We start from the raw sequence: 19,184 nt of genomic DNA, 5'->3' as shown, positions 1-19,184 counted from the left end.
TGTGGGAATAGGCTTAGCGTTGAGCAGATGGCAGACGCACACTGCGAGCGGCGAACATTTCCACTGTGCAGCTGCAGGGCGATATGATTCGACCGCGCTAGGTCCCAGAAAGAATCGCCGAGCTGAACACCACGCAATAGACATTATTCAGATTCGCGCGCCATCTATCGGACGTGGCGCCAACCTTCCTTCCGACGCCATCTTTGAGGCGACTGGCAAAGCGCTGTGGCCGTTTGCGGCGCGTGAAAGCGACGCTCAGCGACCGCACGACTGCTCTGTTCCGCTATCGTATTCAACGAGGAAAAATGAAAAACAACCGATGTAAAGATTCGAATCCTATTGTTTTCTTTTCAAGTTAAAGGTATTATAGCCAACGTTTTAACAGCCGTAGCGCTTTCCTGCACTATTCATGCTCCTAACAAGAGCCACCCGCGCGTTAGTTTTGTGTGCTTTTACAACACTTTTAAACCGCTTTTAATATGTGACACTTTCCACAATGGCATGAAGGGCTCATGATATTCGCATGTAACAACAGCGAGCATCTATTATTTGATGTGATTTTTTGGGAGCTCGATGCTGGCTAGCATCGTAGCTTCGCTCGCGCAGAGGAATGGCGAGGTCCAGTCAACATCACTAAGATACACTGGTTCGAGACTGTTATTTTTTTTTTTTTTTCTTATTCTCGCTCAAGTAAGTCTTTTACATCCGATTGAAGGCTGATGCAAAGTGCAGAAGAGCTTGGCAACGTTACAACTTCGTTTAACACATGAATGATAAAGACAACGATGCTAAAAAGCAAAGGTGAACGCCCGCTTACTTTACGTTGTATCATTATTATCACGCGACTCTTACATTTCGAGAAACATTTCCGAGACGTAGACGAGAGCATAGAAGCGGGCTCTTCTTGACCGCTAACCTGGACCTGTTGGCGAGTTCAACAGTCGCGCTTGCTCGCTTCCCAACAAATCGGGCTCGCGCTGCGGGAGGAGCTTTTTTATTTGAAGCCAATACCGCAAGCAGCCACTTTTATGAGCACTGGTCATATTCTATTGCTAGTAAGCATAAAATTTAACTCTATTTAACCACGCTACCAGGAGGAGCACATTAAAATGTCGCTGACATTTATTAATGCACTTTCTCTCAAGGGGCCAAGGAGTATATATGCACTAGTACTGAATTTATTTGCTGGTATTATTATTATGATTATAAAAGAAAAATGTTCCAACTTTCCGTAAAATCGCTTCTCTTTTTTTTTTTTTTCTTTTTTTCATACGTTATATTCCGCATACTTGCATTGCCGCGACAGGCCCGGTCATTTCCTTTTACGCTTTTGTGCCTCGCATACGCTTTGGTGCATGAGCATGCTAGTGTAGATCTTCAGCGTTTTTTTTTTATTTTTTACCTGCGATAAAAAATACTACTATCGTAAATTCGCGATGTATCACACGCTCTCCTTATAATGATGTTTTGAGCTACCTTTCGATGATCTCCCAAAGAAACTAAATAAAAATCGATATAATATATTTGTTTTCATGCCTTTTTGTGTGTGCGTGTGTGCGTGCGTGTGTGTGTGTGTGCGGAATCGTATCTTCAATATTCCTAAGGTTAAGACAACTGAAACCAAAATTAATGTTCAAGGCCGCAATCATAGAATTCTGCAATTCGGGTCTGCACACGCTGGGCCAATGCGCACTGGGTGAGGAACTCCTCGCATTATTTAGACCCGCAGCCGCAAATGCTAAATAAAAACAAACTGTCACACAGTAGCTGACGGCTCTGCTAAATATATCATATAAATCGTCTTTGTGCGAACAGGCATAATCGGCGGATCAGGCAACTTAACGCACGATCCTAAAACAAGTGCGTGAGTCGGCCTGCTCTGGTGCTGGATTGAAGCTCATTTTTATAAAAAGAGATTCTTAGTGAAACCGCTGAAAACAAACTTGAGCTTAGTATTCGCAAGTTATTCTCGAGCAGCTAACACCATCAATATACAAAAAAAAAAAAAGAAAAGCGCAGGAACATGCATACATGCATGAACGCAACGCGGGGGAGGGATTCGTACTGCGGCGGGCGGCGGGGAGGCGAAGCCTCAAAGATGGCACCGAACCTCTGATAGTACCCGAGGCCGCCGAGATATGGCGCTAATAATGAATAAGGTCTATTTCACGTAACACAGAACTTCGAAAACACCACGTCGCCCTTGCTGCGCCAGTCGAGGCAACCGCCATCTTGAAACTGGCTCTCTCGTTGGGTCCGAGATCTCTCGAGAGCGTCCCGCAAGGCACGCTAGCCAGCAACGCAAAATCCCCAGCGTTGCGTGCGTACGCAATACGCTAGCCCTTCTATTGCAGTCTGCGCATGCGCTCTCACGACCCGCAATCTCCTTGCGTACGCTAAGCTATAGCGTACGGTCCACTTAAACTAGGGAGTTTTAGAATAGCGCACGCTAAAGCTTTGCGTGCGCAAAGAATAGCGTCGTCGCCACTGCGCATGCTCCGAACGGAAACCAGGTTTCGCGCTTTGCGTGCGCAATTTTAGCGTGCGCTATTTCTCGGAAATAGCGTGCGTACGCAAAGAGTCTTTGCGCTTCTCGAAGGAGGATTCGTGATGAGAAGTTGACTTAAGCCAAGACGAGCAGAGTTAAAAAAAAAAAAAAAAAATGGCGGCTTCCAGGATTATGTCGGCGGCTGCTTTGGCGGCGTCGTGAGTGCGACGTCGGCGGCATTCCCGCGACTGGAATTTTCAATACGGGACGACAATGTACTCGGTTTGGCAGCGATCACCGGCAACTTGATGCTTGCGACGCGCGAACATTTCACGGCGAAGGAACGATGTGCGAAGGTCAGTACACGAGTCCTCTCTTGCCGAGTCGACGCAAGCGGACACGACCGGTCAACCGCTCGCGTCGCGTTCTCATGTTTAAACAAATTAAAATGCTACTCTGGACCAAAAAACTCGTTTTCTTCTAAAGTTACATCACTTCGTGTGTAAAATAAAAATTTTTACTGTATCTTGGTGGCGTCGCAAGCGCGAGATGCTTGGGCTTTTGCGTCGTGGCGGAGAAACGATATATTCTAAAACTCTCTCGCGTCGCGTGCGCTAATACAAGCGCTAAATTTAGCGCTAGCGTGTGCTAAAATTGCGTACGTTATTCTAAAACTCCCTACTGTCTAGTGTCCCTTGTGAGGATTTTAATCTTCCCGCTCCTGAATGCGCACGCTCGCCGCACGAGTGCACGCGCGAAGTTAGTTTCTGTCTTGAAGTTTCATTTTATATCAAATTAAATTAACTATATTTCGAACTTATATAATGCTTTCCCCTGTTACTATCGTGAAAAATAAAGGTGTTTTGATCCGGTTCAACATTAGTTTATTTTCTTTTATTCCCACGAGATGCCGCTTCGGGACTGGGACACGTTCGTTTATATTAAAACAGTCAAAGTTTAAACGACGCTACACTCAATGAACCATTGACGTCACCTATTTAAACGACTTTCGCTTGAACAGGTCAAGCGAAAGTTGTACAGTGAATGACCCTTCGAGTCACTCCTCACGACACCAAAGCGAACGCGGGGCCACACAACACGATCAAACGAACACACCCGATACGCCGTCGCCTTGTCAGCCTTGTCCTCATCCGTGCAAGAGTTTGATTGGAACAACGGCGGACCCTTTCACATCGCAAGTTCAAAAGGCAGCGAAGCGTGTTTCTAGTTCTTTTTTTGTTTTTCAGCGACTTGTAAGTTATCAAAATTGGCACCGGCATGTCATCGCAGCGTCTGGCAAGGAAGGCATCCCACGCGGGAAGTTGGTACACCGATTCACGTAAGACTGCAATCGTTCTTGCGCTGGTTTGACACAGCTGTTTTTCTTTCGCTTGCGATCCTTTGTTTTCCTGCTGAGTTTCCTTTGTTTTGCTCAAGTCATGTTTTTGTACGGAGATCGTCGGCTTGTTTTCCCGTGCTTGTCATGCGGGTCTCGGCGTCGGGGCTCATTTGAAGCGATTCTCGGATGATCCCCCCTTCGTGTTGTCATGTGCGATGAGTTAATATTGTATCTGTTTACTTGTTTTTTTTTTTGTTTTTTTTTCTTGCTTATTTGGTCCTTTGTGATCATTGTCCATAAGCATTCTCCACAGCTCCTAGCTTAGGCGCTTAACTTGATTACTTTTAATAGTTTATTTTGATCCCCCATGTACGTAGAAAACGCCATAAAAAATATCTGCCTTTCAAACTTGACATGTTTTTACTCAAAACGTGTATTCGCGTGGTAAGTATGCTCCCGAGGCTTCCTGAAGTCAAACGTTTAATTTAAAAGATTGAGTACACAGAGACTACAGACGTCTCGATCAATTCAGTGATCCCGGTCGAACGTGGATCGTGGATCGTGTGACTGCAAATTATACGTTTGGAATTTTTGCCGGAGCACAGATTTTTGTTATACCTAAGCAGACAGAATTGATTCACGCCAACTTCGAACGGACCAGTGACCAGCAATTTCAGTTTTAAAAAGTGCCCACTCACCGTTTAACATGAAAAAATGTGCATTGATGTCTCAACTTTGCGGGCTGCATAGCGTGCACGGGTACGAAAGTGAAGCAGAGGCTCATTCTGAGTGCACTAAGAAAGTGGCAGCGCAATGGAGTGGCACTGAAAACTCGAAGGCTGGTTCAGACATTTTCGTTTGAGTGCAATCGATTGCGCTGCACTGACTTGTAGCCACTTACGAGAGAACAGTCTGCCACTCTGGTGCCACCCGCCAGGTAGCCCTGGAACGATTCTGACCTGCCAATATATTTTCTCAGTTTTTTATGCTTCATTCTTTCGCTGTGGGCTAGAAATCATTCTTACAATGCTTTGAGCATTGGGAATACTGGGAGAACACCGCAAAACCATCATTCTAGTTATACACACATCTGTGGTGTTCCAGGGCCGCCTGACAGATGGCAGCAGTGTGCAAGCGTGTTCTGTCACAGCGCGCTCGATTACACTTAGACTTAAATGTGTGAACCAACCTCAACTTTCCTTATCTGTGGATGCACGCACACCAGAGTTCTTGCGCTGTTCCTTCGTGCAAGATTATTTCTTAAAATTCTTTCAAACCAGCCCATTTTTCTCTTTGTTGTTTTCAGCACGAGAATTGAAATACCAGCTCGAGAATTGGTTATCGGCTGCAGGAATGCCATCCTTTGGACCGGCGAGAGCTGTGATTGCACCGTGAGGCTTTTTCCTTTCGTCCTAAGGGGACGCCAAACTGCCCCCCCCACTCCACTCCACTCCCCCCCCCCCACACACACATACCAGAAAAAAAAGCTTAATTTTTACATTGGAGGACTCGTTTTGAGTTGGGAGCAATTTCGATGTGTGCTTCTATTTCGACATTGACGACCTGAAATAGTAGTGTGTTTTAGAATTGCTCCTGTTTAGTTAGTCAACACCCCCAGAGAAAAGAAAGTGTGACAGCACTAGTGGAAAAAGATTCCTGCTATCTAAAATAAACTCCAACTTTAAAAAGGACAGCATCTGACCCTTTTTGAAATTTGGTCAGGTCATTTCCATCATTATCATCGTCCAAGCGTGTGGCATCCATGACATGATGTTAATGGTGGCCGCCTCATGGACAGTAAAGGAAGAAGTTGAAGACGTGCACGGATAGCACGAAGCCTGTGCATTTGGGTGCCGACAAAAATGTGACGCACAAATTGGGTATGAGCGTTGCATCTGCGTCCAATCAGTCTGCTGGCACGTGCCTGGCCTGCAAGCTACTCGAGTTAACGCTTTACCTTTGTACAAACCTGCTATGTTTGTACAAAGCTAACGCTTTGTACAAACCAGCAGGTTCCTTGTTGCCGTCGAAACCGAAACGCAATCAAGAAAAAACTGCGTCACGAAGAACAGACTTCCATCTGTCGTTGCCACATGAAAGTTATAGTGCCAGACGAAAGGTCGCATTTCTAGCTTCACGAACATGATGAAAGGTGAACTGATATCTGAGCCACTGAATGGCTCCGAATTTCGGGGAGGGCCTCTTGATTATGGCCAGAAGCGTTGTCTGCAAACCGTGCCAATGAAATCTCCACCGTTGAAGACTAACTTACACAGAAAGGTGGGAAGAGGTGAGCGTGGCTTTATCACCTCTCTGCAAAAATCTGAGGGCTGAAAATTTTAGATGCATGCTAGCCATGCGATTTCATCTATGTGACAAGTGACCACAAATGTGTGTTTGGGTCGTTGCAGGCATGCGGGCTACCAGTACTGCGGAGCCTGTGCCGCTTACGCGTACAAGCAGGTGGACCCAGACCATGTGTGAGTGCGAAGTGCCACTACTACATCTATTTGTTGTTGTAGATAACAGAGTGATTGAGTTTCCAAATTGCATGCAAATGAAACATACTTTGACATTCTCCTAATCTGTCTCGACATAGCTTCAGCAGATACAATTGTTCATATTTAAAGTGCGAGATACTGTGTTCGTGCTCTCTTTTGCGGTGTGTAGTAAGGGCATCTCAGCAGTCACTATACATTTGAGCAAACTGTTTTCAGGTTAGTTAGTGCTTCCAGCCTTCCTCAATTGAGATTACCTACAGTGAGGAAGCTAGTGATGTTTAGTATTGGAATAAAAGTGTCAGCATTAATTATTAGCTTGGAGCTCTAAGAAACTGTATGAAGTGTGTAGCTTCTCTCGGTTCGAGTCGACAACATTTTCGTGCAACTCTGGTCGAAGACGGGCGACGGACGAAAATCCTTGCATTGTTGGGGGTCAACTAAAATAAGGCTACTTCGTTGTAGGTAATAGGTGCACCCAAAAAGCAACGTTTTTGTCGCAAAACTCTCGCCCGAAAGATATAAATGCCTTCTATGCAGCGGGCTAAAATAGCTAGAAATAATTGAGTGTGTCACGGAGCACGCCCAACTTTGTCCCCTTTTCCTCTTTCCTCCTCCACATCGCAAGGAGGAGAAGAAGCAGCTAGAAATAAAGCATCAAAAAATAAAAGTGGCGTTCAAGCCAGTAACATTTTCCGAAGAAAAAGGTTTAAAAAGACAAAAAAACGTCACGGACAGGGTTCTACCGGTACTCCGTCCCACCTTACGATAGACCGCGGTGGATGCTGCGAACCGTCTCGGCGAACCCGCCGCAGTTTTCCGTAAAGCGAAACGTAGTATGCATGCAAGACAGACCGATACCTGGAACGGACAGCAACAAACGTCCCCGACTGGAACGTTTGCGGATCTTTCGGAAGAACCCCGCGTTTTAATCACGTGGTCTCGCGGGGCTGGTGCCTCGACAACTCGTTCTTGCCGACGAGCGTTGACCGCCTTCTCGGTCGATTGCAGACGGCGAGTGTTCATCCTGGGTCCCTCGCACCACGCACGTCTCGGAGGCTGTGCCCTCTCGCCCGCCAAGGTGTACCGGACGCCCTTTTACGACCTCACCATCGACCAGGAAGGCGAGTGGCGTTCGGTACTAATAATAACAACAATGATAATTAGAAGCTTATTAGACGCGTAGAGTGCAGGGTGATATTTGGACCCACAAAGGTGCAGACACCTTTGCTTCGTCGGATTCGACGAGTCGCGCAGAGAGTTCTGTGTCGTGCCCATCTTCCACAGGGCACGGTGAGCCGAAGCTGTGTAGTCCAGCGGTGCTGTGCTGTTAATCCTTGTAAGGGGGGAAGCTATGTATAGATTTTTTTCGCAAGGGTGCCGCCATCTTGAAATATTGTTACTTCCAGTATGGGCAAAATCATTGTTTTGCTGTCGCCACGCCTAAGAACGCGTTTAGGATACAAGTGCAGCTGCACCCATTCTCGTTTTGCCTTCCCTTAATTATTTTTACAATTTGCAGGTTGAAATGTTATACTATTTTTTTGTCACCCATAGCAGATATGCCTACCAGGTGGCTGGCGGTGAGAGTAAGTTAAAAAAAATGGTCTATAGTGACTCGACGTTATTACGTTCAAGGCAGGATTTGTGCACATATTTATATAATCGTTGGCTGGGAAAGCCCTTGATATTACAACCGACTCATAAAGGCCAATTCCTGCAGCCTTTACTACCTGGTGCAAATATGAAGTGAGTCAATTGCATCATTAAGTCGTTTATTTATTTATTTTTTTTTTGTGATGCCACTTGATATTTTATTGAGATGTCTGTTGCTCGTCAACAATGCTAACCGACAGAGTGCAGAGTATGACGCGGTTTCTGTTGTTCCAAGTTAGCATTGAGTACCAAACATTACGACCTTAGTCAGCACTGCACATAAGCACGTCCCACTTCACCTGTGGCTTTGATGGCAGCTGTTCGGCTGCGGGAGATAAGTGGGGAAAACCGGCGATCGCATGTTTGTGCTGTGTCGCATACTCTTAGGTACAAACAGACGACAACATGTGTCACTCTCTATCTGTTGGAATGGCATCAAAACCATTTAGTCAGCATTTCCCCATTGCTTTCATCATTGAGGAACAGACTTGTGTGCGCACACCGTCGTGTGTAACGTCAACATGGCATGCGACGTGTCAGTCGAGGCGTGTCATAAGTCAGAGAGCGGCCACCGGATGTCTCTACGTTCCTGCGTTCTCTCCGACTTAAACACCTGCTAGGTGGCACAAGCCACCACCCAAATTGGAAGGTTCAGCCCCACGCAGCCATCCATCCCGCAACGTTGAGTGCCTTGTTCTTCCCGCTCGTACACAGTCTACGAGGAGCTGTTCGAGACCGGAGCCTTCGAGGAGGTCAGCCTTCACGTCGACGAGAACGAACACAGCCTCGAGATGCACCTGCCGTACATCGCCAAGGTCATGGAGGAGTGAGTGTAACCGCCCCTTTCGTTTTTCCTCCCATGTTGTGGTGCCTGGTGCACGTTTCCAACTGGTGTGTTTACCGCGTGCTGACTTGTGTATCAGATAGCATCATTATATGTGTGTATGTACCAGATAGTATCAGTATGTGTGTGTGTATGGTATCAGATAGTATCAGTATGTGTATGTATGTATGATGGTATCAGTAATCAGATACAATGCATTTCAGGCATTGTATTTTATCTCATACTTATTCAAAAAAAGTAATCAGTTTGAATTACTCTCGGTTAAAAAGTATTCTGTTAAATTATTCGATTACTTGAGGGGAAAAGTAATGGATCGTTACTAAAAAAGGTAACCATTATTTTTCTGATTGCATCGGATTTCCGAAATGGTACGTCTTCCTGCCTGGTTTGGAAACGGGCTTTTCGTACTGTTAGTTAGGGTTAGGACCACCGGATTGCAAACTACCCATCTTTCGAATCCGACAGGCCGTCCCCGCCTGTCGGAGACTTGGTTCAAGGATTCCTCAGTGTGAAGGTTGCAGAGACAAAGGGCGTCATTGGGAAGGGGAGGAAAGAATAGTCGTAATGGTTGCAAACAATTTTATTACTTTTAAATGTAATCGGATTACTCTCGTAATAACTGTCTAATAAAGGTACCGTAATGTCCCGAGAGATGCCACCCCCGAAAGGTAACCTGCCCCTATTTTTTGGCTTATTTCGCTATTTTATTTTAAACACCGAAAGATAGCCCGCCCCTAGTAATCTTAGTGTTCGGATCGACAATGACCTCGACGTAAATGCAGCCGGTTAGCTATGGCGGGAGATAAGCAAACGTTGCTGACTGGGAAGTACGGTCATGTTTGCTTCATTGTCCCTCGCCGCGATAATAAGTTTGGCAAAAAAACATAATCTAAAAAAAAGAGTTTTTTCGTTTTTGAACTTTTCTTGATTGTACGCCGAAAGATAGCCCACACCTTATTTCCCCCGATTTGCTCCCGATTTTAGGTGGTGACTATCTCGGGATGTTACGGTAATCAAATCACTGCAACATTACTCGGAGAAGCAATCGATTACAAACGATTTGGTCACTCGAGACGAGTACCGTGCGAGTCTGCTGCACACCCTTGCTGTCCTCCTTCTGGCGCTCATTGCGTCGCGCCCGTTTCGCAGCCGGGAGTTCACCATAGTGCCGATCATCGTCGGGTCGCTGACCCCGGAGAACGAGGCCTTCTACGGTCGTCTCCTCAGCAAGTACCTCGCGGAGCCGGACAACCTCTTCGTCATCTCTTCCGACTTCTGCCACTGGGGTGTGTGGATGCGCTGCCCTCTCTTTTCTCTGGGATGCGCTCGTTCAGAGATACGAGGATTACAACCGACTCAACTTTTCCGTACCACATGCGTAGGCCATCGATCGCCCCCGATCGACGGCTTCTGCACGTTGCCAAAGCTCAACTGCGGTGTTCAGGGACACGTTACATAATCTCGTGGATGGCCGAATGACCCAAGTTTTGATTTCGATTTGATTTTGTGCTTTCATACGAGCCGGGGGCGGCATTGGCACTTTCCAAACATGGTGTCCGGGGGACGTTGGGGACGTTGACAAATACAGCCTCGATCGCGCAATTTTACTGCTTTTGCTGCTTTTTTTTTAAACGACTATAGCAGTGAGGGCCATGGATGGTGTGATATTGTTTGGTTTGAGCTCTGTCAGCAGTGTTTCACTTCCGAGGCTTGGAATATGAACCGCCGAATGCAGCAGCTTGTTTGAATGACAATGGTGCCACAAAAGCTAACTTGCCGACAAAAAAACAAACAATACAGTATCAGAGCAGAAGTGATGGTGCTGGGTATGGAACACACTTTGTATGTTTAAAATGTTTTTAACTCGTGGCATTGTCTGATAGAGCCACAAATGTTTTGACTCGTTCTAATTTTTATATAAATTTCGAGTTAAAAAATTAAGTTTTGAAAACGTTTTCCAGACATTATTGTAGCCACCCTCTTCTTTTAAAGAACAGCTTATCAGCAACATTTTGATATATCATAATGAGCTATATGTTGATCAGTTCTTAAAAATTAAAAATGTTTTGTCTGTTACTCAGAACTCGCCACACAATCGTGCGGAAAGGGTTGAGAGCAGTTGACAACAGCTCACCCAAATAAAATCCATGTCTAAAACAGAATAAAATAGATGTGCACGATTTTGTTTAGACTCAAACCATACGTCATAGGCACATCTAGCTCTGGGCTAATGTGTTGTATACTTGTACCCATAGGTAGGCCATTGAGTAGTGAGCACTTTATTTTAAGGCTATGGGATTAGTCGTACAACAATGTTGCCTGTATAATGTAGCGTGAACAATTTTGCTCTTGCTTTTCCTCTTATTCATGGACGAGACTGTGAAACTGGTCTTAAACCAAAAATCATCCAAGTCTGCATTCATAGTGCAGCGCCGTAGCTTCTGCGACATTGTTGCAGGATCGCTGAAACTGTTTGAAATATACGGGAGCGGCTGCCTCGGTCGTCCTGGAACGACGTACTTGTGTGAAGCGTCGCAACATTCCTCGGCTGTTGTTTTTTTCATTACAGGGGCTAGGTTCCACTATCAGTTCCACGACAAATCCTGGGGCAACATTCACCAATCCATCGAAAGGCTGGACAAGCAGGTAAGGAGGGGCGCTCCATTTGCTGCCACTTTTACTTGTTGCTCAAGCAGTCAATCAATTGATCCATAAGTGGGTCGCTCAGTCCTGGAGACATAGCAAAATTAATGAGTTTGATTCAAAGCAACTTGTACGCTCGCGCAGGGTATGAACATCATTGAGGAGCTCTGTCCGACGGCGTTCACGGCGTACCTCAAGAAGTATGGCAACACCATCTGCGGACGACATCCCATCGGCGTTCTCCTCAATGTGAGTGCTACTATTTCGTACGAAGCATTTCCGTAGGGGCTCTTTGGATTAAACGTTACACAAATGTTCTTGATGTTGTTCTGGTAGAAACAAACTTGCATTAGTATTGTAGCCTTTACGGAGCTTTCCCTGGTGCGGCTGCCGCCTTTTGTAATGCTGGCAGCCAGATAGAGCCGTCAATCATTGTTAAGCCGACTCTACACAAGGGTCTGGCATTGGACGGGCCGCTTTGAGAAGGTATGTTTTAGTTTTCGACCACCTCGCACCTCTCCGGGTTACGGGACAGCTTGAAGAAGCTTAGTCTCAGTAAAACATTATCTGCCATTACAAAACCCTCAAGGTGACTTCTTTTTCGGGTTCTATAGTTCTATATTTAGTTTTATGCAATTAGCTTGCGGACTCCACAATACATTGAAAGTCCACTGAGCCTAAGTTGGTTATGGGTAGGATCCCGTGTAGACGGTATTAAGGTTGGTCGGAGCACAGGGTCAGTCGTCCAGGGAAAATGCCACTCCAGCTTCCCTTCGAATCTCCGATCGTTGACGAAAGGGGTCTTGCCGTTTATCGCTTCAAAGTTTGCTCGGAGCACAGGTTATTGTACACTGGGGTCGCAACAAAGGAAACCGTTTCGATTTCTAGTAAAGCATACTGTTTCTGGAGGAAGCAGGGGTTGTGTTTTTGTAACAGTGAAAGCTATGAACCATGGACGTTTTATACAAGGGGGAAGAGGGGCGGGGGAGGGGTGGTCATTGGAAGCTTCCATATTACACCCTTTACCACAGCATCCCATGCAGCCGCAGGGTAGGACGATGGAGTGGGCTACGAAGAAAACATAGTTTCCTAATGACTATCCCCAAGACAAGAATCCAAGAAAGAATAAAAACACTTGGGGACAAGGACGGACAGCACTGTTCTTTCAACTGGCAACAAAGATTTATTGATGTCTCCTTCGGTAAAACTTCTAAAAATGAAGAAGATACATAAACGAAAAATAAAACACCTGGAAAAGGAAGAAAACCTTGAAATAAAGGAAATAAGGAAAGGTGTTTTTTCATGTACAGGGTGTCAGCAAAAAAAATTTACAGGGTTCTTTTTACTGCAAAAATAAACTAGGCATTGCCGAAAGCTCATTCTCCGCTTAAAGGTAGAGCTAGAGGTCACAACGAGATGCCAAAGTTTCAGCCGAAATGGACACCGAACTCAAAACTTATAAGTGATTCTCTGAAAATTTCAATGAAAAAATGAAGCCCAACTTCGCTCGTTTTCGGTTTCTGGTGCTATAGAGCCCCATGTATTTGAAAACTCCGTCGGCCGCCATTTTCCCATTGAAATTCTCAGGAAATCACTTTCAACTTTTTAATAAGGTGTCCATTCAGGCTGAAACTTTGGCATCTGGTTGTGACCCCTAGCGCTACCTTTGGGCAGAGAATCAGCGTTCGGCAATGCATTGCCTAGTTTATTTTAGCATTAAAAAAAAACAATTTTTTTTTTTGTGTGTGTGACACCTTGTATTTATTTTAGTTTAAGAAGTTGGGAGGGAAAGTGTATGCATTGAAGGAGACGTCGGTAAACGCTCGTTGCTATAGTTGGTTACAGGTTAAGAAGATAGCGGCAAATGCCCCTCAAAGGGAATCGTATATTCCTCCGCCACTTCCGCATCCAATAGCGTCCCATTGTTTCCGTGACATTGCAGCCAACGCGCGAGGAGGGTTTTGCCTTTCTGTACATATTTGATTTATCTTTCGACTTTGACTTAGCATTGTGGAAGCCACAAGAGGGAAATTAAGTTTTCCCCCTCCGATGGAAGCAAAGGTCGCTTTCTTAAGAAGTGGGATCGGATACAAGTGGGAATTCATTGAAGCGGAACAAGGAGCGTTTCCAGTGAACTCTTCTTTCGACTGCGGAGAGATTTGAAACGAGCGCATCACGCTTGTGGGTGAAGCTTCTCCTAACTTCTTGACTTGTAACCGACTATAGTTGAAAGAACTGTGCTGCCTGTCCTTGTCACCAAGTATTTTTACTCTTTCATTGATTCTTGTATCACAAACCCCTTCGTTGTCCTTTACCTTCGGGAGTTGAGTGATTTTAAGGTATCGATGTTTATCGAAGCAGTACTTGTTTGCAAGTCTTGTTGAGGGACAAATTAGTATTGCCAATGGTAAGAGTGCCAATGCCAAATCCAGGTGAAGAGTTATTAGTATTTGTTACAAGCACATTTCTTTTTTCTTTACGTCTACCATATGTTTACATCCAAATAACATTTATTTTTAGTTAAAAAAAAAAAATAGGGAACACTGCAAAATTAAACTCGGAATTCGGGAAAGTTGGGAATCGAACAAAACTGAACTTCGACAAACTCCGAATTTTGTTCGACGAAAAAATAAAACTCCATAAAATGTCCTCCGACTCCGACGAAAAATAAACTCGAAAAACGCAGCACTTTCGTTACGGAGAACCCGTTGGTTCCGTCGTCCCTTCTGCACACACTAAGAAGCAACATTCCTTGAGTGGCAGTGTGAAGCGGGACACGGAGCTTAATCCCTTGAACACCATGCTCAAGTGTGCTCGGTCGTGATTCCGTGTGGTTTCAGTTTTGGTTTGATCCCCGCCGCTCCCGGCTGCACCGTCAATGCCTTTCTCGTGTAGCGCCACGTACGAGCAAGCAACGAAAACAATGTTCTTACCTCGCAGTGTCACATTTTGACGGCACGCAAAAGGGTTTGTTTAGGCAACTTTTACTTTGGCGTGCTCCTTCGTTGTTACAGAATGGCGAGCATGTATTTCGACCTCGTGCTTCGTGGCAGATGCCGAGATCTAGAAATCACTAACGAGCTCTCGACGACTGTGAAAACAAGAAAGGTAGTTTTTTATTAGGGGGCAAAAAAAGGCAGAGTAAGGTTGATCTAATGTTCGGAGGCGTGTAGACTTTTTGCCCATTAAACTATGTGTCCACGACAAATAAATATTCTTCACAAAGCACGCCACAGTTTCACTGAGACCGAAATTTACGTTCGGCCTACAGAAAAAGTTCCTCCACCCCCTTCATGGAATTCAAGGGGATAAAGAGATGCTTAGTGTGTGGACTTTCAACTCTCTATGCTCTTCAACACCGTCTCGATTTCTTTGTGGAAGAAGGCACACGGCCTGATTCTCGTTTTCTCTCTCGCCGGCATCATCGGCGCGCAGGCTGTGGACACCCTCCAATCTTCAGGGAATGGTCACAGGATGGCGCTGAAGTTTCTGAAGTATGCCCAGTCCAGCCAGTGCATGAGCACGAGCGACTCTTCGGTCAGCTACGCGTCTGCGGCCCTCCGCCTCGAGTGACGCGTGGACGGAACGCCCCCGCGTCCTTGCCGTGCCCGTCTCTTTGCCTGCTAAAGGGTCTTCCGCTCGTCTGTCTCTTGCGGCGGCGCTCTGATGCAACCGGCACCGCCTGCTGTGCCTCCACCGCTGCTGGCGTGCTTCGTTTGACCCGTAACTTAGTAAAGAGCAAACGCTGTGGCCCCTTGGAGCCAATCGGAGCGACTGAGGGCCAATTCTGCGACGGCCCTTACCAACCAAAGGTACGGGGGCAAGAGCGTAACCCAAGCAGTTGGAGAAGAGGGGAAAGAGGAACTCCCCTTTTACGCTCTTTTGTCTCTACCAGACGTCGCTTTTGTCCTCCTTGGCGATTAGCCCGTCGCTCGAAATTTGTACAATAGCGACTTTTTTTTCTTCCTTCTGCCCGTGGCTTCGACGGTACAGCACGCAACTGTCGAGATGGAGTGTGGTCACGTGTTTCCCTCCGACGCGCCGATTGGCTCCCTGGGACCGTAGTAGTCCTCACTATTCGCGAGGATGCGGTGAGATGAAGTACGGTAGTTGGCTCGAAAAAACGCAGGCTTTGTCTCGACGCAGAGGCCAAAGGAGTCTGCAGAAAAGTGGGGAGGGGGGGGGGGGGAGGGTGGTTTCTAAAGCCCGAACGTGTCTTCTGAAATCTCTGGGGCGTCTGCAATAGATCCCGGCGTCGTAAAAGCTCCAACTTTCACTGAACTTGCGTTCGGGCGGTGCCGCAGGTTGCAACCCTCGCCGACTTGGCCGCCCGCAAGCAGATCCTTCGTCAACCCCGGCAAGTTTGTTGGCTTCGTGTTTCCCAGGAAAAAAGCTACACCTCAAAATTTCACCACATAAAACGTGCCACGTAAATGCACAATCAGGTAAAGTTCGAGCCTTCCACGCGCAGAAGGCAATTTTTTCGGCTCGTCTCGCGGCACTGGGATCCATTGCGAACACCCCACGTGGTACTGTGCTGGTATCTTGTCGTCGAGGGTCTAGTAAACCTGGAGAGAATTATTGCAACGATCTACAAGATGAAGGATGCAAGGCACTTGGTGTGCTCAGAATCCAACGGTAGCACCTCTTAATAAATGCGGCTCAAAAGGGAAATAGTCTTCTGTTTTGAAGGATGATTCTGGTGGTGTGGTGTCTTCTTGACCGTTATACTTTAGACAGGCTAAGCTATGTTTTAATTTGTAAGAATCTTTTGCATCGGTGTTGTGGATGCAGCTAGAAACTCGAGCGAGCATCAGATATGAATCTTGTCTGGCTAAATTAGGCCCTTTTTGGAGAATCTGTGCCATCTAGCAGCTGAGCTAGCAGTCTAACTGCTGCCATACTAATGCAAGTAATGGAAATATCATAGGGTATTCTACATCTGCAGCCAGTGCGTTTGTCACATCCTGTCGACGTCTTAAATGCACAAGTTGCGTGTCACATTTGTGGTCGCGCATCTTTACCTTCTTATTTCATCAGCTGCCTCAATGTTGCCATTAGCGCAGCACAGACACCATATTGTCAATCGAAGTGGCCAGACTGAATTTCAGAATGGGTCAATATTTGGCTGGAGCTGCTGTTTGGAGTTGCAACGGACTTGCAGTTTCTGGGGAATCCACAGGCTTGGCTCCAGGTGCTCTTTTAGGCGCAGCATATTGGAGCATGAAGGCAAGGACAAGAACCATGCAATGCAGAAGGTCAGCTGAATGGTGGCTCAGATGTCCTTGGTTGAAGATGGAATGAAGAGTGTCAATTTTAAAATGTCTTGCAAAATTCAGTTTGTGTAACCCTGTGTTTCCTTAATTCTTTTCAGTTTTATCAGCATGTCGTCCGAAGTTAGTTATTCTCGAAGCATCTGAAAGTGCCTCTTCTGGAGCACTGTTAATTTTTCTTAAGGGCTGCTGCTGTTCTTAGTTAGCAAGACCATTTGTACTTGTCTGGCCATCTGCAACATGCAGACATTCCAGTCGCAGACCTTCAATCTGTGATATCACGACATAAAGATTTTCTTCCGCAATTTATTTGAGAAGGTACTCCAGATTGAAGACTCGTCTGCTGTCTGTCAGAGCAGTTTGGGTTATAACTTATTGCAAAAAAGTACTAAATTGCTTCTTTTTTTTTTTTTTTTTTTTTTTTTAGCTATCCGTCGATTGGAGCATACAGATAAGTTATCCTTGAGCTTTCATTTTTAGAAGTCGTACAGATTTTGGGTGTGCTTATTGTATGAATAAGTTGCAGGACTTGCTATGTGCATCTGGGCTCTATGACTTGGGGACATGCACCGTGCTCAGTCTGCCTGTCTGACTTCAGGGGGTGCCCGAGTTATAGCAGTATCAGACGAGAAGTTCCACAGTACCAAAAAAACAAAAACCTAGAATAAGATACACCATGAGCAAACACAGATCAGAACCTATATTTAAGACAATTTGGAGAAAAGTTTTTCTTTTGTCATAGCACTGGAGAACTTATGTAGCAGCTCTTCCATCTCTTGTTTTGAAAGTGTCGGAGTTTCCATGCATGACGGGGCGGGTTTTTTTAGGGCAAAGTGCCACATGACAATGCTTTTGATACTCGGTATGGCGTTTGAAATGAAAGAAAGAAAACGGACAGAGTGCAGCATATATTTTTTTTTTTTTGCTGGTACGGGAGCGATGTATGTCTGCTATTTGACTGTCTGTTGCTATTCTATGCTTTTAACTTAATAATGACTGACAGCTCCCGGTACATAAAGCATGGCAGTTGGGGTGGTTCCACAGCCGCACAATTTTTATTTAAAAATGCGAGGTCCTGTTCCTTTGACTCTATCGACTTCGTTGCGAGAGCTTGGTGATTGTAGTACCCGTTTTGGATTGCTGTGCTGCTTTTTTCTTTGTGTGTGTGTGTGGCAGACTCTTTATTTGATGATGCACCAGAGCATCCTTGTGCGTCCTTCACAAATGTCCTCAGCAACTTTAGAGACATGCCATGCTACATTAAATGCCATTATGGAGTTATAACAGAATGTTCCAATACCTTTGACAGCGATGCAATGCATGGCCGCGGCGTTGGCAGAGCATCTGGTATCGTCGGAGTTACCGGAACAATCTACTAAAACTCCCTAATGGAAGAGCTGCCATGTTTTGGCATGGCCTCTACCAAGCCTTAACAATGGTCTGAAGGCCAATGCATGTTTTTATTTGTGACCTCAATATATCCGATTTCCTTGATCTCAAAACAGTACTAAGCTCTTATTTATACTTTTTTGTTTTTCTTTTCTAGAAATAAGTTACACTTTCTCTTCACATCCGTCTGGTGACTCATGACGTTTGAGGTGTCTGTATTTCCACATCATTTAAGTTTGAGTGCTTCAGAGGGAGTGGGTTTGTCATAAACACCCACAGGAGGGGGAGTCGCTATACACCTTGGAGGTCATGGGACGTAGTAGTAGGTCATTCTCCAAATCTGAACCTTTTTGGTGAGATTAGGCAAGTGGAACCTTGTATAGGTGTACGGCTGCATATGTATAGTGCCTGATGCACAGCTGGCTACCATGTCTTCTAGTGGTTTTAAGGTTCTAGCGGCATGGGACTACTGTTGCTGTAAGATTTAGACGAGGGGCAGTGCTGTTCAAAAAGCATTTAACTCAAATAAGGTGATGTTTGTGGCAGTTGGCACAATACTTGATTGACTAGGGCTGGGAGCATTACGGTCTTTGAATAGGAAGGTACGGCTTTGAAGTGACCCGGTACTTTGTATGCATATGCTTGAGACCTTTTTTCTTTCTTTTGAGTGAATAAAAGGAATGAGTATTTGTATTGATGTTGTGTTGTGACTTACCTAAGGTTTATTAAGCAATAGCAAACTTACAAAAAATATTTCCTTTACATTGTTGCTAGATGTTCATTTCCCTTCATTCTAAAGGCCCATCCACACGCTTACAGCCGAGTATGACCGAGTGAGACAAGACGGTGGCGGAGGACCTGCTCCGCAGCAGCCGTCTTGACTCAAGACGGCTGCTGCGGAGCAGCTATCGCAAGAAGCTTAAAAATTGGTCTGGTCTCACTCGGTTGCAAGTGTGCGAACGGTGCTTAATGGAGGCCTGTATAACGAGCCATATGCATACCTGCCAAGTCATCTGTATTCTCGGGAGACTCCCGAATTTCGGCCAGTTTGTAC

At 45.7% G+C, this 19,184-nt stretch overlaps 1 protein-coding gene across 1 annotated transcript; it reads left to right on the top strand.

The window, feature by feature from the left end:
- The first annotated feature begins 3,592 nt into the window (after window positions 1-3,592).
- Window positions 3,593-18,823, top strand: LOC115330058 (protein MEMO1). Its single transcript, XM_029991757.4, has 9 exons — window positions 3,593-3,827; window positions 5,134-5,218; window positions 6,239-6,307; window positions 7,337-7,449; window positions 8,696-8,807; window positions 9,975-10,111; window positions 11,395-11,471; window positions 11,613-11,717; window positions 14,904-18,823. The coding sequence occupies exons 1-9, from the start codon at window positions 3,767-3,769 to the stop codon at window positions 15,039-15,041; spliced, it is 897 nt and encodes a 298-aa protein (XP_029847617.1). The 5' UTR covers window positions 3,593-3,766; the 3' UTR covers window positions 15,042-18,823.
- The last annotated feature ends 361 nt before the right edge of the window (window positions 18,824-19,184 follow it).

Source organism: Ixodes scapularis, unplaced genomic scaffold (assembly GCF_016920785.2).
Source record: "Ixodes scapularis isolate PalLabHiFi unplaced genomic scaffold, ASM1692078v2 PGA_scaffold4__175_contigs__length_147842914, whole genome shotgun sequence".
Taxonomy (NCBI): domain Eukaryota; kingdom Metazoa; phylum Arthropoda; class Arachnida; order Ixodida; family Ixodidae; genus Ixodes; species Ixodes scapularis.
The sequence above is the reverse complement of the archived record's forward strand: the minus strand, read 5'-3'. Positions and strand labels throughout refer to the sequence as shown.